The sequence below is a fragment of the Schistocerca americana genome, chromosome 3, assembly GCF_021461395.2.
Source record: "Schistocerca americana isolate TAMUIC-IGC-003095 chromosome 3, iqSchAmer2.1, whole genome shotgun sequence".
Classification (NCBI taxonomy): domain Eukaryota; kingdom Metazoa; phylum Arthropoda; class Insecta; order Orthoptera; family Acrididae; genus Schistocerca; species Schistocerca americana.
The window spans coordinates 778,839,031-778,862,309 of NC_060121.1; the positions used below are offsets into that span (position 1 = coordinate 778,839,031).

General features: G+C 40.7%; 1 protein-coding gene across 1 annotated transcript in view; it reads right to left on the bottom strand.

Moving 5' to 3' along the window:
* Positions 1-22,444, bottom strand: part of LOC124605635 (post-GPI attachment to proteins factor 3) — a 112,382-nt gene extending 89,938 nt beyond the window's left edge. The window contains exons 1-4 of the mRNA XM_047137453.1: positions 22,126-22,444; positions 21,896-22,044; positions 21,663-21,815; positions 21,461-21,585 (exon numbers count right to left, since the gene is read on the bottom strand). Coding sequence (XP_046993409.1) covers positions 21,461-21,585; positions 21,663-21,815; positions 21,896-22,044; positions 22,126-22,252 — 554 coding nt within the window. The 5' untranslated portion in view covers positions 22,253-22,444. The remainder of the gene's footprint in view (positions 1-21,460; positions 21,586-21,662; positions 21,816-21,895; positions 22,045-22,125) is intronic.
* Between the last annotated feature and the right edge of the window lie 835 nt (positions 22,445-23,279).

Consider the following 23,279-nt stretch of genomic DNA (forward strand, 5'->3'; position numbering starts at 1 on the left):
GACAAAAAATAGGAATAGATAATACAAATATTAAAGAAGAACTAAAAGAAAAATATAGACAAAGACCAACAAAAATACTTAAAACAGAATTTACAGCAAGAAACAAGACAAAAGTTATAAATACCTATGCCATACCAATACTGACCTACTCATTTGGAGTAGTGAAACGGAGTAACACAGACCTAGAAGCCCTCAATACACTTACACGATCACAATGCCACAAATATAGAATACGTCACATACATTCAGCAACAGAAATATTCACATTAAGCAGAAAGGAAGGAGGAAGAGGATTTATCGACATAAAAAAACCTACATTATGGACAGGTAGACAATTTAAGAAAATTCTTTCTAGAACAAGCAGAAACTAGCAAAATACACAAAGCAATCACTCATATAAATACATCGACTACACCATTGCAATTTCATAACCACTTCTACAACCCTTTAGATCACATAACATCAACAGATACGAAGAAAGTAAATTGGAAAAAGAAAACACTACATGGCAAGCACCTGTATCATCTAACACAGCCACACATCGATCAAGACGCATCCAACACATGGCTAAGAAAAGGCAATATATACAGTGAGACGGAAGGATTCATGATTGCAATACAGGATCAAACAATAAACACCAGATATTACAGCAAGCATATTATTAAAGAGCCCAATACCACAACAGATAAATGCAAACTTTGCAAACAACAAATAGAAACAGTAGATCACATCACAAGTGGATGTACAATACCAGCAAATACAGAATACCCCAGAAGACATGACAATGTAGCAAAAGTAATACATCAACAACTTGCCATACAACATAAACTAATAAAACATGTTCCCACATACAAGTATGCACCACAAAATGTACTGGAGAATGATGAATACAAATTATACTGGAACAGATCCATTATAACAGATAAAACAACACCACATAACAAACCTGACATCATACTCACCAACAAAAAGAAGAAATTAACACAACTAATCGAAATATCCATACCCAATACAACAAATATACAAAAGAAAACAGGAGAAAAAATCGAAAAATACAGCCAACTGGCTGAGGAAGTCAAAGACATGTGGCATCAGGATAAAGTTGACATCATACCAATTATACTATCAACTACAGGAGTCATACCACACAATATCCACCAGTACATTAAGGTAATACAGCTACATCCAAACGTATATATACAACTACAGAAATCTGTAATTATTGATATATGTTCAATTACCCGAAAGTTCTTAAATGCAATGTACCATATACCGTACAGTTAAAAGGAAGTCACGCTTGATCAAGGTCCGCGTCAATTTCCATTTTTAACCAGACATAACATCTGAGAAAGGAAAGAAATAATAATAATAATATGCATTCTTTTTGTGGAATTTTGTCATTTTGAACATAACTAAGTTTAAGGCAATAATGAAATAATGTGCAAGGTTCGCAACTCACCATTTTGCATTTTTGTGTTGAGTGGGAGTTTTTGTGCTTTTCCATTTTTTCGGACAAATGTATAAGATCCCTAATAGATGCATTAGTTCATGAATTTACTTCTGGACTGAAAATCAGATATTCTTATGCTGCACCCACACAGCAACTTGTGCTAACTATACACTTCCTTGTTAAATGTTCGCTTGCAGTCACACTTATTTGATTTCATCACCCTCTCAATCAACAGATCTTTTCTGGAGACCCTAGTTCCTTGGAAGCTAACTTTCCCTGGTACTTTACTTTTCTGTTCCCAGAATGAGATTTTCACTCTGCAGTGGAGGTGTGCTGATATGAAACTTCCTGGCAGGTTAGAACTGCATGCCAGACAGAGACTCGAACTTGGGACCTTTACTTTTCGTGGTTGGTTGGTTTAAAAGAGGGGGGAAGGGACCAAACTACGAGGTCATCGGTCTCTTGTTCCTAACAAAAAATGCCACAAGTGTGAGAATAAAACAGACGAGACATATAATACAATACGGAAAGAAAGGAAAGACCACAAGAACGAAGGAAAGGCAATGAACACTAAAAGGAACAAAAGAGGACACGAAAACAGAGAGACACTAGAAGCAGAACAGAGTAAAACAAGAAAGCAGATTACAGTGGCTGGGCGACCGTGAAAATGCAAAGGAAAAGCCAGCCACCCTGCAACACATTAAAATCCTGAAAGCACTAGGGTGGAAGACACAGAGGGACAAAGGACATGTGCTAAAACTCAGATCAAATGATAAAACCTACCCTCATGGATGAAACATAAAACCAAATCAGCCGATGAGGCATTGTATGCAAAAATCAATGATAACGAGTCCAACAACCAAAGATGAAGTTGCAGAGCGGCCAAAGAAGGACAGAGCAGAAGAATATGGGCCACTGTCAACCAGGCGCTGCACCAAAACTGAGTTAGGTCTTCACGGCCCAGGAGCTAACCGTGGGTCACCCATGCATGGCCAATGTGGAGCCGTCAGAGAACCACGGAGTCCCTGAGAGAGGTCCTCATTGAGGACTTCCACCACACACTCGTTGTCCCCTTAATGGCTTGCAGTTTGTTGTGATTCTGAGATTTTGCCATTCTGTATCCCAAAGCTGAAAAATCTTGCACCACAATAACGAACGCAGGTCAGTTGCAGGGATGCCGATCTCCAGAAGTGGTTTCCATGTAGCCTGTCAGCAAGTTCATTTCCTGAGATTCCAACATGACCAGGAGTCCAGACAAACACCACTGAACGACTGGACCGTTCCAGGGCATAGATGGACTCCTGGATGGACGCTACCAAAGAATGATGAGGGTAGCACTGATCGATAGCTTTCAGACTGCTCAATGAGTCAGTATATAAAAGAAAAGACTCTCCAGAGCATGAACGGAGATACTGAAGTGCACGAGATATGGCCACCAGCTCTGCACTGAATACACAGCAGCCATCGGGTAAGGAATACTGTTCAATATGGCTGCCATGAACATAGGCAAAGCCAATGTGACCATCAGCCATCAAGCCAACAGTGTAACCACTTCAGAGCCCTGGAACACATCAAGAATCGAGAGGAAGTGACAGTGGAGAGCCGCAGGGTTAATGGAGCCCTTAGGGCCACATGAAAGGTCCAGGTGAAGCTTCGGCCTAGGGCGACACCATGGAGGTGTACATGGATTGACCTCGAGGAGAGGTAGTAAAGGCAAGGACTCCAGTTCAGACACGATTGCATGCGAACTGCAATCAGACCTGGGCCACCAATGCAGGAGGTGAATCGCCGTGGTTGGGAAAAGAAGACGGTAATTAGGATGTTCAGGAGAGCTATGAATGTGTGCAATGTAACTGGTGAGCAGTTGTGCATGTCTGATCTTCAATGGAGGGACTCCAGCCTCCACCAGTACGCTGGTCACTGGACTCGTTCTAAAAGCTCCTGTCGCTAGTCAAATTCAGCAGTGGTGCAACGGGTCGAGCAAACGCAACTCTGAGGGTGCTGCTGAACCATAAATCTTAATTCTTCTTCTTCAGTAGTGCTACAGCCCTTGGTGAGCCTTGGCTTCTTCAACCATCTTCCTCCACACTTCTCAGTTATCTGCTGCTCTTTTCCACCACCAGACTCCCATACTGGTGATATCCATTATTACCTCGTCGATCCGTCTTCTTCTAGGTCTCCCTTTTCGCCTAGTTGAATGGATCACACCTTTCATCATTTTCTTTGGAATTCTATCCTCTGCCATTCTCTCCAAGTGTCCTGGCCATCGTATTCGCTGTGAATTCACAAATTTTACTATATCCCTGCCTTGTATTAACTCTTGTAACTCGGCACTGTAGCTTATTCTCCAACCTTCTTCCGCCCTTATTGGCCCATAGATTTTGCGTAGTATTTTCCGCTCAATGGTTCTCAGTGCATTTTTATTGTGTTCTGTCAACGTCACTACCTCTGACCCGTATGTGATAACTGGACGCACTACGGAATTATATATTAGCAATTTTGTTTTTCTTGTAACAGAGCTATTTTTGAAAAGTTGCACATTTGCAAAGTAACCTCTGTTTCCTGTTTGTATTCTTTTCCTTATAGCTGTTACAATACTGTTATCATTTGTTATCATGGCTCCCAAATAGTTAAAAGAGGATACTCCTTTGAAGCATTTCCCATTGTTGTTTAGGTTTTTAGGGGTTCTTCTGGACTCAGATTGTGACATTAGCATATATTGTGTTTTGTTTTCATTTACTACGAGACCAATTTTTAAGGCTTCTGTTTCCATTGCCCTGTATGTCTCTAGGTCCTAAAATATGGTCAATCTGATTGACTACCCCGCTGACTGCAGACTTCCAAGTACCCAGATGGATCCTTTTGTGTGGAAAGCAGGTACTTTTAATAAACATATTATTCCTTGCTGCGAATTTGCATAGTAAGTCTCCATTCTCGTTGTTTTCTTCATGTAGTGAATATTTTCCAGAAACTCCATACGGGTGTTCATTCCTCCCTATTTTTGCATTAAAATCTATTACTAGCATCAGGTCATATTTAGGTATTACGCAGCATACTTTTTCCAAGTATCCGTAGAACTGATCTTTTATTATATCCTCTTTTTCCTCCATTGGTGCATGTGCATTAACTATTGATATATTCATATATTTCCCCCTTAGTCTGAGTCCACACATCCTTTCATTTATGGGTTCAAATTCTAGAAGGCTTTTCCTAACTTCCCTAGTTATTATAAAGCTTGTTCCACATTGGCCTATTCTTTCTTCTGGTCCATTATATACCAGCGAGTACTCAGGTTTACCTATGTGCCCATTCCCTTGCCATCTTATTTCCTGTAGCCCTATGATATCATATTTGAATTTTAAAATTTCACTGGCTATTTCTTTCATTTTTTTCAGGCTCGAGCATTGTCCTCACATTCCATGATGCTACTGTCAGATCCTTTATCTGTTTCCTTTGCCGGGGTCGTGATACATGCTTTTCGTCCAGTTTCTGAGGCTTCTATTGAATTTCCGTAATGTTCTTTTTTCTTTTTTTTACAGTATGGGGTTATTAGCCCCATGCCCAACCCCCAACCTGGAGAACCAGGATTTGTATAAGGTTTACTCCTCTAGGGAAGCTGGCTTCACTACACCTCTAGAGCCCTCCCTGTCCTATGTTGTGCGACACACTCTGTCTGGCTCCTCTGTCGGTACGGCGCTGACAGAAATGCATGACACACGTCTTCACAGCTGAAAACCTTGTGGATGGTTCCAGGTACGCAAACCTCAGCAACACCAGTACTGGTGGAGTAGTAAGAAATGCAGAAGTCGTCTGCATACAGAGAGAGTGAGACAGACTGCTCTAAAAATGCTGCTAGACCATTAATGGCCACTAAAAATAGAGAGATACTCAATACAGAGCCCAGCGGGACCTCATTCTCCTGGATATGGGGGGGGGGGGGGACTTTGGTAGGCACCAACTTGGACACGGAAACTACAGAGCGACAAAAAATTTTGGAGAAAAATTGGAAGCGGGCCTCAGAGACCCCACTCGTATAATGCGGCAATGATATGGTGTCACCAAGTGGTGTCATACGCTTTTCGTAAATCAAAAACGATGGCAAGCAGGTGTTGGTGTCTGTAAAAGGCTCTTCGGATGGCAAACTAGAGGGACACAAGATTATCAGTGGTAGAGCGACACCGGTGAAAGCTGCCCTGACGTGGAGCCAGTAGGCCACATGACTCCAGGATCTGACCCAACCCAACTGTCGACACACCAATCATTCCAGCAGATGGGAGAAGTCCTGGGCTGCAAATTGATAAATCAATGGCCGAGTAACTACCACGAGCCACACTGAAATGTGTGGTAGCACCAGTATTTAAGTGGCAGAGGTCGAACTGAGACAGTAAAATTTCGATGTCTTTGCCTCAGCCAGTAATCACAGTGCCACCCCACAAGGGGTTATGGGCGGTAAAATATCCCAAAAGTAGGAAAGGTGTAGGGAGTTGATCAATCAGTGCAGCTAACACATTTAGGGGTACTGCACCATCTGGAGGAAGATATACATTGCAGACAGTTATTTCCTGTGTCGTCCTTATTCTGGCAGCCACAGCTTCAAGAGGGGTGTGAAGGGGCACAGTGTCACTACAGACCGAGTTTAGGACATAAACGCAAACTCCATCTGACACTCGATTATAGTTGCTACAGTTCTTGTAATATCCCCTATAGCCACGGAGGGCAAGGGTCCCCATTGCCGGGAACCAGGTTTCCTGGAGGGCAATGCAGATAACAGGTGTACAGCTTACCAGTTGCCGTAGCTCAGCCAGGCAGTGGAAAAAACCGCAGCAATTCCACTGGAGGATGACATCATCATGAGAATGGGAAGGCATGGAACATTCAACGAGGCAGTTTATGCCTCAGAGGCAGCTGCTGCCACTGACTTATTGCCTGAGCAGTCCATATCCATTGTGTCTGAGGATCTGGTGAGATCTCGGTCCTCAGTGGACGCCAGAATCTCCACCCCATCCTCAGATGCAGAGCTTGTAGGTAGCAGTGGTGTGGGTGCCACCACAATTTCTTAGGGGTTTTCTTTTTTGGATTTCTCCCACTGCTCCTTTGGTTTCCCTGGCCGGGGGTTCTTCACTGGCTCAGTCTCCAGGACTGAGGATGAGTGTGAAGCCCTACGACCAGCTGCTTTTAAGCTCTTCAGCCACTGGCGGGTGTCATCTTTCCCACTAACAGAAACCTGGGAAGGGAGTGACCCAAGGGACCCCTTCCTACTGAGAGAAACCGAAGAAGACTTACGCTTCTCTGGCTTAGAAGTGGGGACAGACATCCCCGACAGTTGTGGGGTGGGGGGAGGGGTGGTTGTTGCTCTCGAAGTAGGTGGTGCGGGAGCAACAGGGAGGGAAATGATGGCCCCCCACCATCAAGGGGGCAGGTGTAGTCTTCCAGCCCTGAGAGGTGACTGGGTTTGGCAGAGCTGATGGTGCCAGAACTGTTGCAGCGGTGGCGTAAGACAATGTCATACGTACAGGATGCAGGTGTTCAAATTTTCTCTTAGCCTCAGTGTACGTCAGTCAGTCCAGGGTCTTGTACTCTATGATTTTCCTTTCTTTCTGGAGAATCCTGCAGTGTGGCGAGAAAGGTGAATGGTCCTCTCTGCAGTTGACACGGATGGGAGGCAGGGCACATGGAGTATTGGGATGTGATGGGTGTCCACAATCTCGACATGTGACACTGGAAGTACAGCGGAAAGACATGTGGCCAAACTTCCAGAACTTCAAATACCGCATTGGGGAGGGATATAGGGCTTTACATCACAGTGGTAGACCATAACCTTGACCTTCTCAGACAATGTATCACCCTCGAAGGCCAAGATGAAGGCACCAGTGAAAACCAGATTATCCCTCGGACCCCAGTTGACAAGTCGGACAAAATGTACACCTCGCTGCCCTAAATTGGCGCACAGCTCATCGTCAGACTGCAAAAGAAGGTCCCTGTGAAATATGATACCCTGGACCATATTTCAGCTCTTACGGGGCATGATGGTTACAGAAACATCCCCCAGCTTGTCACAAGCAAGTAACGTCCATGGATGGGCGAAGGATGCTGTTTTGATCAAGACTGACCCAGACCTCATTTTGGACAATCCCTCCACCTCCCCAAACTTGTCCTCTAAATGCTCAACAAAAAACTGAGGCTTCATCATCATGAAAGATTCCCGATCAGCTCTCGAACATACAAGGTACCGGGGCGAATAAGATCTGCTTACATCCTTAGCCTGACGTTCCTCCCATGGTGTGGCCAGGGAGGGGAATGAGTTGGGGTCAAACTTCTGTGCATTGAACTGAGCTCATGAATGCTTAGAGACTGCTGTGTTTCACCACCAGCAAGAGATGATGGACTGCACTTCATCGTGTGTCATCCTCCCTGATGTCACCCACTCTCACCAGGGGCCCTCCCCACTGACGCCACCTAGCTGCAGAAAAGGCCAACTGGCAGGATGGCCATTGCCGGGAGTCCCAATACCCAAGGAGTATGGGCATCTACCCCTTGGCATACACGGGGAGTTAATGGCACAGGCATCAGCAGAATGATCCCTGTGTGGTTTGGGGGCTACAACCAACAGGGTACATGGCAACCCCACCACAACGTACTGGCCATCATGCTGGATATCAGGTGCAAAGAAGTCCATGGTCATCGTCGACGCAGAAAGTGATACTGCGTAGTGCACGGTGGAAAACACACCCACGAAGGTGTCCTCGCCCAAGAGATGGAGAATGAGTGGGACTTAAATGGGACGACGAGAAAGTGGGCTAAAGTTCTCAATGCACAATAGACACGATGCACCATGTAAGGCGCCCTTCCCCATTTGGCTCACTCTTCGGGAAAATTTTGAAGAATGGAGGTCAAACACTACAGGGGACCATCACAAAGGTCGAAACGTGTGAGACTCCTTTTAGTTGCCTCTTACGACAGGCAGAAATACCTCAGGCCTATTCTAACCCCCAGACCCCCAGGAGGACCTTTCGTGGGCAAGTGCTCTGCTGACTGCAGTACCAAGCACGACTCACGACCACATCTTCACAGCTTTACTTTTCTGTTAGCATTTAAAATAGATTCAACATAGTTCACGTTTACACTGCACACAAAAGCTGATTCCCACACAGTAATCAATCAATTCAAAACAGAAAGTGCCATTTGTGAAAATGATTAAACTCAAGTAGTAATGTCTACCAACCTGGTCACTTGACTAGAATACAAATGAGGTGCTGAGATCCATAAAGGTGTAAAGCACACAGCCATTGATCCCACATTTAAGTGAATATCAGAGAAACCAGTTATACAGCTTTCTCATGAATTTTCATATATACATGTGGTCCTACAGCACAGCTAAACCTGACTCATCAAAAGATCAGTAGGTTTGAGAAGCATGAATAAATGCTACATTCTTACAATCGACGGTGATGTGCTTTAGGCCCTCGTGATTCTCAGTGCTTGAAATGGATTACTGTATGATAAAATTCATGACTTGATATATTAACTCGTCCAGAAACCCACAAAATTGGTTTACTGACAGTACGACTTTAACATATACTGATATCCGATCTAATTTTACTATAGTATACAGGGTGTTACAAAAAGGTACAGCCAAATTTTCAGGAAACATTCCTCACACACAAAGAAAGAAAATATGTTATGTGGACATGTGTCCGGAAACGCTTACTTTCCATGTTAGAGCTCATTTCATTGCTTATCTTCAAATCACATTAATCATGGAATGGAAACACACAGTAACAGAACATACCAGCGTGACTCCAAACACTTTGTTACAGGAAATGTTCAAAATGCCCTCCGTTAGCGACGATACATGCATCCACCCTCCATCGCATGGAATCCCCGATGCGCTGATGCAGCCCTGGAGAATGGCGTATTGTATTACAGCCGTCCACAATACGAGCACGAAGAGTCTCTACATTTAGTACCAGGGTTGCATAGACAAGAGCTTTCAAATGCCCCCATAAATGAAAGTCAAGAGGGTTGAGGTCAAGAGAGCGTGGAGGCCATGGAATTGATCCGCCTCTACCAATCCATCGGTCACCGAATCTGTTGTTGAGAAGCGTACGAACACTTCGACTGAAATGTGCAGGAGCTCCATCGTGCATGAACCACATGTTGTGTCGTACTTGTAAAGGCATATGTTCTAGTAGCACAGGTAGAGTACCCCGTATGAAATCATGATAACGTGCTCCATTGAGCGTAGGTGGAAGAACATGGGGGCCAATCAAGACATCACCAACAATGCCTGCCCAAAATTTCACAGAAAATCTGTGTTGATGACGTGATTGCACAATTGGGTGTGGATTCTCATCAGCCCACACATGCTGATTGTGAAAATTTACAATTTGATCACGTTGGAATGAAGCCTCATCCATAAAGAGAACATTTGCACTGAAATGAGGATTGACACATTGTTGGATGAACCATTCGCAGAAGTGTACCAGTGGAGGCCAATCAGCTGCTGATAGTGCCTGCACACGCTGTGCATGGTACGGAAACAACTGGTTCTCCTGTAGCACTCTCCATACAGTGACATGGTCAACGTTACCTTGTACAGCAGCAACTTCTCCAACGCTGACATTAGGGTTATCGTCCACTGCATGAAGAATTGCCTCGTCCATTGCAGGTGTCCTCGTCATTCTAGGTCTTCCCCAGTCGCGAGTCATTGGCTCGAATGTTCCGTGCTCCCTAAGACGCCGATCAATTGCTTCGAACGTCTTCCTGTCAGGACACCTTCATTCTGGAAATCTGTCTTGATACAAACGTACCGCACCACGGCTATTGCCCCGTGCTAATCCATACATCAAATGGAGATCTTCCAACTCCGCATTTGTAAACATTGCAGTGACTGCAAAACCACGTTCATGATGAACACTAACCTGTTGATGCTACATACTGATGTGCTTGATGCTAGTACTGTAGAGCAATGAGTCGCATGTCAACACAACATTACCTTCCTTCAATTGGGCCAACTGGCGGTGAATTGAGGAAGTACAATACATACTGACGAAACTAAAATGAGCTCTAACATGGAAATTAAGCATTTCCAGACACATGGCCACATAACATCTTTTCTTTATTTGTGTGTGAGGAATGTTTACTGAAAGTTTGGCTGTACCTTTTGGTAACACCCTGTATTGTGAGCGAATTAGCACATCTGAGGAGTGTGCTGTCATCTATCAGGGTTTATGCTGAGTGAACTGGGACAAAAGTCTGACGCATTGTGCTACCATCTGGTGGCATTTAAGTAAACTTCTAGTTGAGTGGCAAGGGCTAGCTGTGTACATCGTGAACTGTACACATTGTTTATCAAATCCGTATGTATTTGGCCCACAAGGCAATTATGTCACGCGAGTTGTCCACAACTGGAGCTGTGCTCACAACCTTTACGCCAAGTTTCATAGAATCTGGAGGAGCAGTAATGCGGTAGATTTAAGTGCCGCATCTTTCAGATTGCAGCATCTATGTTATGTTTATCAGCATTCAGAGAAAAATAACTAATAAATCCCCAAGGTGTCGAAAGTTAGGGTGTTCACATGCTCTTGTGCTCCTACACATCAGCCACCACTGATTGTACCTAAGAAGTCTATGGAAGTTTTGAGGAAATATTGATTCTTCTGCGACTAGCACCATTTAAGCAGTAAGACTACAATGAATGCCTACTATAATCCAAACATCATAGGCACGATTGATAATCTTGACAGTACCGGTACTTCTCGACAATAGACTTGAGGAGCAGGTACCTTCAGTGGGAAGTGAAGACTATGTTTTCAGCACTTTGGGGACATTGTCAGTACAGACGAATGCCATTTGGTTTAAAAAATGCACCAGCAACATTCCAGCATTCATTGGACAAAGTGTTTAAAGGATTGGAACCTTGTCAATATCTGGTGTATCTGGATGAAACAATCATCTTTCAAGAGGTAAGCAGGGACACGGACAATGACTAAGCTATGTATTAAAGAGGTACCTTGTTGTTAGAAGAGGTGCAAGTTCTTTAGCATACTCTGTGTAGATTGCAATTGATATCCAGCCACATCCAGTGGCCATTCCACTGTTGAGTGTTTTCAGTTGCTTTCCTATCTGTAATCATTTATTTCAACATCCGTTATTCTGTCATTAGTGTGATGATTCAGAGGAGGAACTAGAGCATGATCTTCTTCCATGAAATAATTTGGGAAAAATATTTAGTATTTCTGCCTTATCTGTGTCATCCTCTGTGTCAGTGCCATTATGGTCACAGGGTGTCTCAACAGATGGCTTTGATCCATTTACATACTTAACATTAGACCAAAATTTATTAGGATTTTCTGTCAAGTCAATAGAGAGAATTTTACTTCCAAATTTGTTGAACACTTTATGCCTAGCACTCTTTATGCTAATTTTGGCTTCTTCTGGTTTTTGTTTGTCTGTGAGGCTTTGGCTATGTGTAAATTTGTTGTGAAGTTCTCTTTAATTTCACAGCAGCTGCCCAACACAATTGTCGAACTACAGAGGGTCTTTTCCATCCTTCCCAATTTTGTTTGTTGCATACCTGTCTCAAGCATATAGTATGATGCTCATGAACTTTGTCCTTTCACTCTCAACATTATCAGTGATGGAGATGGCATTTTCGTGTTTACTTTTAAGGTGATATGAAATCTGTCTCTTGTAATTCTTGCTAAACAGAAAGATCTTCCTACCTTTCTTTGTATTCTTAATCACTGTGTATTTACTGATGTTGAAAGGCCTTATGATTCCCAGTTCTATACTAACTGAGATAGAATATTCAGGTCAGTTTGTCACCTGCAGGTCTAAGCTGTTATCTTACTGAGTCAGTTCTCTCACAGACTGCTCTAGCTTATTTCTGGATATGGCTCACATCAGCACTAATGATGTGTTGATATGTGCCACTTTAGAGCCTCTATGGTTACAAGTGGCTAGCTGAATCGGTAAAATCTACAAGTCTTGTTTGCGAGATGAAAGAGTTCATTACCTGTAACATTGTTGACAGGGCCTGTTGCGACCTCTGGTACAGAGCCAAGTGGGTCTAAATCAGTGGTGCAACTATGTAGGCTGCAGATACCTCAACTTGTGCCATGGCGTGGTGGGGCATCAGGTCCCGCTTAATAGGTCAGGAGTCGACTATACACAGAAGATAGCTACACGGGTAATGCGTCGCTGTTCGGAGTGGACTTCGTGATACTTTTTACATCACAGGGTCTCAAAAGGTGCAAGTCAAACACAGGACAAGGTTTGTATTAGGAACTAAAGATAGTATAGTGGTAAACTGTTGTAGCTGTGTTGGAAACGAACCACAGTCCAGACACTAACAGAAATTACTGAAGCACAAACTGTTACAGGTACTGAAATCTGGCTAAAGCCGTTCACAAGTTCAGTGAAAATTTTTACATAGGACCTAACAGTGTTCAGAAAAGATAGATTAAATACAATTTGAGGTGGCTTGTTCATTGCTGTCAGAAATAGTTTATCTTGTAGGGAAATCTAAGAAGATAGATGCTGTGAGTTACTACAGGTAGAGGTTATACTTAATCGGAATAAATTAATAACTGGTTCCTTTTACAGAGCTCCCAACTCAGATTATAAAGTTGCTGAACAATTCAAAGACGACTTGAGTCTCATTTCAAATAGGCAATCCACTCACACATTCATACTTGGTGGTGACTTCAATCTACCCTCAATGTGTTAGTGAAAATACACATTGAAAGTCGGTGGTGGGCAGAAAACATCATTCACAACTGTACTAATTTTCTTAATTAAAACTATTTTAAACAATTTGTTCAGGAGCCCATTTGAAGTGTAAATGGTTGTGAAAACACGTTCAACCTCTTAGCAACAAAAAGTCCTGAATAAATAGGCAACATTATGGCAGATACAGGGATTAGTGACCACAAGATCTTTGTAGCAAGACTTAATACTGTAACATCCAAATTCACGAAAAACAAATGCAGAATATATCTATTTCAGAAAGCAGATAAAAATTTGCCTGAAGCCTTCCTAAGAGATGGCCTCCATTCCTTCTGAAATAACTATGAAAGTATAGACTAGATGTGGCTTAAATTTAAAGAAATAACGTCGCAAGCAATGGAAAGATTTATACCACATTAATTAATAAGAGATAGAACTGAGCCACTATGGTACACAAAACAGGGCAGTAATCCTTACAGAAGCAATGTAAGAAGCTTTTAACAGGTTCCACAATGAAACTTTGTCTTGAAATCTGACAGAAAACCCGAAGAGATTCTTACTGTATGCAAAATACACCAGTGGCAAGACAAAATCAACATCTACATTGCATGATAGCAATTGAAATGCTACTGATGACAGTGCTACTGAAGTGGAATTACTAAATATGGTTTCCGGCATTTGTTCACCAATGACAACAAAGTAAATATTCCACAATTCAAATCAAGAACTCTGTCAACACATGTAACTTAGGAATAGACTCCTTCAGTGCAGCAAAGCAACTTGAATCGCTTAATAAAGACAAGTCCTATTGTATAACAATTAGCCACAAACATAATATGCTGTTGTAGCAGGAGGAGGGGTGATACTCCTATGTGGTGCATTCCAGGTAGCAGATAGGGGGATCCTCACTGACTTATATTGGTGTTGAGTGAGATAAAATAACTCCCGTGGACCAAACTCATCGTCTGCTGTTAACAACTTTAGTTATAAATTGGAGCTTGCTCCAGCTGAGGTTAATTACCTTTGAAAGTTAAGTATGGAAACATCTTTTAGGGAAAAAAAATGCCACCATCCTGCCCAAAAAGGCAGTTAAGGGATACATCGGATTCAGTGGATAACCAACTAGAAGACAGCAACAACTCAGTGTGTTTGCAATCACCCTACTGCACACTAACTCATAAAAGAAGAATCAAAGGAGCAAATAAATTATATAGTAACACACAACATAAACTCACTACCTATGACAGGAAAACTCAAGAATTTCACAGATGAATTAAATAAACAAAAACTTAATAGCAGGTCTCCAAGAAACAAGAAACATGATAGAAGACCTGTAAAAATATCAAGGATATAGAATGTATAAAGGGAAACCAGGACAGATGGTTATGAAGTAGTGTCCCAATTAGGAGCAAGCTTTATAGCGAGTATAAATGTAATAAATTCAACAACCGATTTTCAAGCTATATCACCAAGAATTGCAACTGTGACTTTTAAAATTATGAATAAAACTTACACAATTACAAATGCTCATGCTCCCACACGTGGAAAGGGGGGGAAAAAAAAACCAAAGGAAGAGGTAGATCACTTTTGGGTCATTCTCCAATGAACTGGGAAGAGAATACATGAAGGGAATATAAAAATGTTATTGGGAGACTTCTACACCCAGCTGTGAAAAGAAAAGAAATAAAAGATATAATTGGAAAATGGAGTCCACAAAACTTTACAAACAAGAATGGTCAAAGACTTTTAGAAGTCTGAAGAGAACACAACCTTATATTTAAATCAACATACTTCAAGAGGAAGCCAAATAAACTTGAACCATCGAAACACCCAGACTGGATGGCAGAGGAGTGTTTGTTAGATGTCTGTATAGACAAAAATTTTCCTAAGGTAATCTACAATGTTAAAGTACTGAGAGGAGAATGCTAGTTAAAATTAAACTCAAATTCAGTCCATTAATGAAAAATAATGGAAAACTAATAAAACAAAAAGGAAGTATGATCCATATCAGCTAATCAAAAATGACAAATGACAACAAATAATACAAACCATTAATTTAACAGATGATGTAGAAGAACTGGTAAGTCTGAAGAAACAAGCAGAGAATCTAGCTCCTTTGAACCCTCAAAGAAAACATGCAAGGTGGACACCAGAATATGACAAATTCCAGGAATAAAGACACCAAACACAGTTCTGTTTTCTGTGTTTGAAACTTTTCCACTCGCAGAAAACCGAGGAATGTCATCAACTTAAAAAATGAAAGGAAAAAATTCACACAGAACATTAGAAGAATTAAGAGAGGATATCATAAAGACAGAATAAATTCTATGGGAGATAATTATCCAAAAAATTCCAGAAACTACTACTACAAAATCTTTGGGAAACAACTCCAACAGTACAAGCCCTCTATGCTAATACTGAAAGATGAAGATGGAAGAATGGCACACAGTAAAAAAGAAAATGCTGAAATTATGCCAAAAGCATTTATAAACTTTTTAACTGTGAAGAACCTACAGAACTCTTACAAATCAACATAATACCCCAATAAAAACCAAAGCTAGCAAATCAGAACTTTCCAAGAATCAAAAAGGAGCCCTTCATGACAAAGTTATAAAGCATGTAGAGAAGATCGTGTTTTTGTTGGATTGTGGAAATACTGAAGTGACTAGTCAAGGCCTCCTTACACAAAGCTCTAACAAAAAACTGGATAATAGAACAGTTCCCCAAACATTGGGCCACAGTCATCATCCTCCCACTACATAAGAAAGGGGGATAGGAGCAATCTGGAAAATTACATAAGAATCTCTGCCCTAGACTGTACAGACAAGATTTTATCCAAGATCCTACATGGAAGAATAAAGGAACAGCTAGAACAACAGTTAAGGGAATAATAGGGAGTTTTCAGACTACTGAGAAGCTGTGCAGAGAACACAGTTTTAAACTGATTATGGCATACTACAGGAAACAGGACAAACCTCTGGCAATAACATTAGTTGATTTTAAGAAGGCACATGATTGTCTCCACAGCCCTTCAAGATTAAAAATTTTAAGGCATCTGGACTCCATTCAAAACTAATTGGACTTAATCTAACCAACACCAAACTCACAGTTAAGTTTAGAGGAGAAATTTCTGGCCCATTCCCCATAAAAACAGGCTTAAGACAGGATGGCTATCATCATTACTGTTCACCTGAGCACTGGAATACATAATGAGAGAACGGTACACATAAAATGCAAAGAACACAAGAAAATCAGTCTTCTGTTTCTCATGGCTTCATATGTATTTTACGTGTTTCAATAAATTTTGTCATTACTATGCAATTTCCAACCTTTCATAGTTTTTTGTGCATCTAATATTTTGCTAATGATTTGGCTTTCTAGTACTTCTAATTTATCTGAATTATAGTTTGACACTACACAGTCAGTTGCATGTAGACATTCTGACTTCACTACTGTACTGTAATGCCTTATTTTTGCATTTTCAGACAGTCCTTTGCTGTTCAAAAGTGGCTCTAAGCACTATGGGACTCAACATCTGATATCAGTCCCCCAGACTTAGATCTACTTAAACCTAACTAACCTAAGGACATCACACACATCCATGCCCGAGACAGGATTCGAACCTGCGACTGTAGCAGCAGCTCGGTTATGGACTGAAGTGCCTAGAACCACTCGGCCATAGCGGCCGGCTCCTTTGCTGTTGTAATAGTTTTTAGTTAGTTCCCATTTTATGTATTCCTTCCTCTATTGCAACAAACCATTTTCTTGGATTATCTCCACAAGATATGTAAATCTTTTAACCATTTTATTCTTATTGTTTATTCATTTTTTGCAGCTCTGAAATTATCCGTTATGAAACAATGAAGAAGGAATTGTGACATTATTGCAATCACTGCAACTTCGTACTACGCATTTTGCCTATTTTTAACAGTATCACACCATAAATAAAGCAAAAATATCACCTGGAACAAAAGCAACAGGCAGCCAGAGAATGCAACTGAGACCAAGAAGAGCCACAATACAGGATGAGAAATTTTTATGATATCAGGGAGGAACAAGGAGGAATCTCTCCCACATGTAAGTTACATGGCTCAGCCTAAAAATGATCAGTGTCATTATCTTTATAAGGAATCCCTCTTCTCTGCAAAGAAAGAAATAACACTGTTAGGCTCAATAGGTCCAAGTATTGACAGACAAAAGTATAACAAATCAATATGCGCAGCATTAGGAATAAAATATTAGAATTAGAACATTAGTGAAGAAGTAAGAAAGTAGATGCAGCTTGTGTTTTGGAGCACTGGTTAACTGAATCTGAAATAGATATTTTTGGTTCCTCAAGGATGTGTTGTGGCCAATATTATGTGCAGAAAAGAAAAAAAAAATTGGTGGAGTTGTAATTTTTCTCAAAGACAGTCTGAAATTCACAAAAGTTGATGCAAGCCAGTTTTGTTCTGAAGTAGCTTGTGAGTTAAGCTGCATAAAGCTGACAGATGAGACTGCGATAGACAGATCTCTAAATGGAGAGGTAGAAGTATTCATTTAAAAAATAGCAAGGAAAAAAGAAAATATCACTGTCTGCAGTGACTTCAATATAGAAATGTCAAACTGTGGCAAGTAAGTGTCAAGAACTTTTTTCAATATCGTAAGGTAATTAAATTTATTCTGTACAAATAAAAATACTACTCGCCAAGAAGCCTGCTCAGATAATATTACTGTTAACTTCCCTAGTGAGATTTTTACTGCTGGTCATGCAAATGGATGTTTCTCTGACCCTGGACCATTATTCCTCAGACTCTACAGCAAACTGTTAGGTCACATCAGTAATATAACCCACGATGAAATTGAGGTGGCTTGGGTGAGAAGTCAGATAGACGAATTTGTGAACTGTTTGCTGATAGGCTAAGTTATATAAAATGGGACTTTTTGTATGAAACACAGATTTAACAAAATAATGTTGAAATTGTGCTTGACAGATTCTTTAGCAAATATATTGAAGTGTGGTACACTTAATCACCCCTAAGAAAAACTAAGTATAAATGTAAGCCCAAAACAAAGTAGCAAATTGGTATACTAAAGAACTGAAAACATTAGGAAACAAATCTTATTGCAAAATGCATATAAAAACAACTGTGGGAAGGACACCAAAGAAGCTGATACAGATTATAATACGTATCAGAAGTATAAAAAATGTTCTAAAACTAAGTTGCTTAATTATAAAATATTATTGTATGAAAGCTTTATAGAAACTCCACCAAACAAGTGCAAAGCAGCATGGCAGATTATCACACAAGAACACTCCCCCAACCAAACACATGAAGTATCACTTGAATGAGACCAACTGAATGAGTTCTTTGTGACTTCAGTGAAAGAAACTGCAAACAGAATAAACTTGGCCAACACATCTGCAAGCGAACAACTTGGTAAGCGGCTGTCAGTGAAACAGTTTTTTCAGTGGAAAATTATCACATCCACAGATGTAATAAAAGCAGTTAAAAAAAACCTCCAACTCTGAAACTATGGATAATTACTGACTATCCAACTACATTATCAAGAAAACTATTCATTTTATCCGTGAACCTTTAGCCTTCAATTTTAACAAATGTGTTCAGCTCAGAATTTTCCCCGCATCATTAAAAATTTCTAAAGATATACCAATTTTTAAAAAGGAGACAAATCTCCCCCAAAATTATTTCCTAGTCTCAATAGTTCCTGTAACTTCTAAAATTTTTGAAACTCTTATACATAATCAATTAAGTGATAATTCTGAAGAATACAATCTCCTTTCGAACAAACAGTTTGGTTACAGACAAGGGAAAAATACCACCTCAGTGGTTCTTGACATTATAAACCAGATAAATCACTGCTTTTGAAAATAGGGTTTTATGTGACCTAAGTACAGCCTTTGATTGTATCCCTTATGAAATATTAAGAAACTTGAATTATATGAAGTACAAACAACAGCAATAAAAATACTTGCTTCATACTTAAGACACAAAAAACAATATGTTTCAGTGAGAAACAGGCATTCTTTAATGAAAATGGTAGAGACAAGGTTACCACTGAGATCAGTGCTTGGACCATTCTTTTTCATAATTGCTATCAATGACTCGTCACAACATGTTCCTTAATTTGCAGATGACCCAACAATTATTGCTGTAAACTAATACTGATCTCAATAAATGATTAACAGGCAGGGTACTTATGATGCTGACACCAAAATCTCGAGAGTGCTGAGCAAAGAGGAGAAGAAGAATCTAAATTTGTCCTCAGTGCCAGTTATCCTAGCAGACTATGTGCACAAGTTTCAAGTCAATTTCTATGTTTTCTGAAATATAAAACCAGATTCTCACTGACAGTAAATATTAATCATGAGGAGTCAGTAAGAAATGAAACATAGGCGCATGTGTTTGAGCATATTACAGTAATCACAAAAGCACATCACAGAGAGACAGACATTGGTATAACAGGTAAACTGGTGGGCCTACGTTAATGTGGATACTTAGCTCTTCCCACATACATATATACCTATGATTCTTCCTTTCTTCTCTCACAACTGGTCTATAGCGGTGTCAAGTTAAGTGCAGGGCACTAAACTGACACCTTTAAGCTGTTTGTAATCAATTGATGACTCTGGGCATATTTCCTGAAAGACAAATATGCTGTAGTGACAGCCATCGACAATGCTGGAGATAGTCAAACTACCTCTGATTGATTACTATATCACTACTTCATCTTTTCAAAAGTTTTTGAGAGAATGTACTCACAAATAACTGAGCATAACCACCAACCAGCTGTCCCTCAGAATGAATGGCCTCTACCAAACTGTGGCCAAGAATGGAGTTAACCACCCAATGGTCAATACACTGCTGAGCACAACATGCTTAAGTTCAATGGCTGTTTCACAACCCTTGTCATTTGGATCCTCCCCTCCAGCACCACCTTTACTGAATTATGCAGATGAGAGGATAACACATACTCCTGGCCTCAGTCTCCACTAACCCACTGTTCCTACTACTGCTACCCAACAGTTTCCCCTTCCTCTGTTCTGTTACCTCCACCCAATTCATACCTCCACATCATCTTCATTTTGCGCCACACGAACTCACCTGCTCCGGTGTCCATACACTGCATGAATAGCCCATGCACCTACCACCTCTCATTCCCACATTTCTATCCAGCCAACCAGCTGCTCCCTGTAAACCATTATCTACCCACACCTAACCTCTCATTCTGCTTCCCACCTCCACCTCCTCCTTCCTCTACCCACCTATGCAGCACTAGCCCTCACCCTAGTCCTTTGGGGTCCTGGATTCGATTCCAGGCTGGGTCGGAAATTCTCTCTTCACAGGGACTGGGTGTTGTTGTGTCATCATCACCATAATGATCACCACCACCAACGCACAAATCACTATAGTGATGCTGAATAAAAAGACTTGCACTGGGTGGCCGAGCAAACCCAGATGGGTTCTCCCAGTCAATAATGCCATACAATTATTTCATTTTCATATGCCTTATGCCACAAAATTACATTTGTTTTGGAGATCTAGCAAATTTTTAGTATGCCACTCAGTGGCATAGTGTTCGGCAAGGTAAAAAGCTCAAAAGCTGAATTACAGTCATGGAAATACTATAGTACACATGGCACACAGTGCTGTGAGGCTTACTTTACATAGTCCAGCACAATCACTCAAAACATTCACATGTGTGTGAACTCTATCGCACATCTGTCGTACTCAAAATGAACACTTCAGAATATCATTTCTTTAATGAAAGGAAAACAATGTGACCCCTTCAAAGTCAAAGTGCTTGTAGCACTGAGCAACATGGATGAGGATGTCAATTTTCTGATTGTGTTGGTTACTAAAATTGCCATACTATATCTAGGCTAATTAAAATTATCAAGGTGCACACTAAACCCTAAAATAGCATCTATAATCCCATCTATTGATTAATCAAAAAAATTATCAATGCCCATACCTCTATCCAAGATATTATGGAAGTAGTTGGAATGAATAAAGAATGTATCTAACATTCATCTCATTACATCAGTCCTTTTTGGTGTTTCAATTTTTCTGTGTCTTTGAGAGGATGGTGTTTATGAGAAGGTACTAATACTAAGAAAATCTTGCTATACCAACAGTTTTCTGAGAAGCAGAAAGGGATGGAAAGTCACGGCAGCTATAGGCAGTGAGACTGCATAATTCAAAACCCAATTACACAAATTAATAGTTACAACATAGCAATTAGTGTCATCCGTTGTTTTTTTTTCACTTAAATTACCTCACAAGCATACCATAGCAGGAAAACAGCACCATTGAAAATGCGCAAAAGTAATCCATTTGTTCAGTAAGCACTGTATCTCTTGCATGAAACACTGCTGACCACAACCATGCATTCAAGCAGACCTGCAAGTAATTCTCCATTAACACTGGGGAAGAATTTCAGACATTCATACTCAAAGATGAAATGAAATTTAGCATACCGCCCCATACACATGCCAGAACCAATACATTGGGCTATCTCTCCTTACTTCCTTGTGAAACCTCCTCAGCATCAAAAGATGAGAGACAAAATTCATCACAGAAAAAATGAAGGAGGCTGGTTCTTGCACACCAAGAAAACGTATAAAGGGCCACTGAAACAGAAGCCAATATTAGTGCTCACGATAACCATTCAATGAAATCTGTTTTTACTCCACAATCCGAACTGCCTCACTTTTCCATGAAACTGTGGAACATCCCAATTACGTCTTAAGAAGTTTTCAACTGTATGCCACATACAGCTATATTGGCACTCTTCCCTACAAGTCCATTTTAGCGCTCTTTGGTAGAACGGCTGAACTGACGTGGAGAAGTCCAGGCCATCTATAAATGAAAGAAGGTGATGTGCGTAAAAATCTTTTAGTATTTCACTTCCCTGTAGAAATAATTATTTTACATTGGTACCTTTCGTGCAGTTTTGTCCGACACATCTGTCAACACAGTTTTTATAGAACAGGGTTCTATCGCCAACAGACGCCGCAACAATATTAAACAATCCTGTCGTTACTAGCCATGCTACTATAAGTGACATTTTCACCAATTTTTCGTTCTACGCCTTCAATATTATTTACTACGATACGAAAAAATATCATAATGTAATCACACACATGTTATCAAACACAGAACTTCGTATGACAGCCGGCATGTACTTGCCCCCACTTGCATCGTCAATGTAAACACTAAACAGTAACACCATTGACCACACACATAAATAGCGTGGCACCACTGCGAGTATGAATCGACAAGGGTGATTACGAGGAATAACAGGGATCTATGGGAAAAACACACACAGAGGTTACTACAGCATCGTCCCGATAATGCGAACAGTGCACTGATAAAGGCAAAACGCGGATAATCCTGTTGAAGTGAAATGTTCATGTTGACATTTAGGTGAAACCTCTCTGCTAAGTAGTTGCATGTGAAATTCATGAAATGTCTGTTGTTGTACCGAATACATATTCTAAGAACTACGCCGCGCATTTGCTTTATTAAATCCATTAAGGTATATTGTGCTCTTTTCCTTAAATTTCTGCAATGGGTTATGGGCCCAATCTGTGGTTCTTTCAAGGAAAGAAATTGGCTTCAATAGTTTTGCAACTAGTGACTCCAGAAACAAGTTTGCCTGTTCTGTTTGATTCGTACGGTTCATGCTAAAAATTATCCAGCACGTTCTAGTATGTAATTTTTGCAGTTGTAAACCTGAAACGTTTTACGTGACCAAAATGGATTTCTATAGTATTAAGAAATTATAAAAAGTGTACCATATGGAAGTTTGCAGTAAGAAACTCATAACGTGTATTAGAATGCGTTACGAGGTGTGTCATCGCGAAGTGCAGAGACCCGTAGTTTTGTCAACGAATGATACAACAGCACAAACAGATGCATTTAAAGCAGCATTAAATACACTGGACAAAGCAGATCGTCCGGCGAGTCAGAGCTGTTGAAGCAAAAATCATGTAGATGTTGGTTGCATGTGAGACGGCGAGAGATATCTGGGACAACCTGTAAGCAGTGTTTGAATAAAAGACAAAACAATGTACGTGTTCTGTTCAGTTATA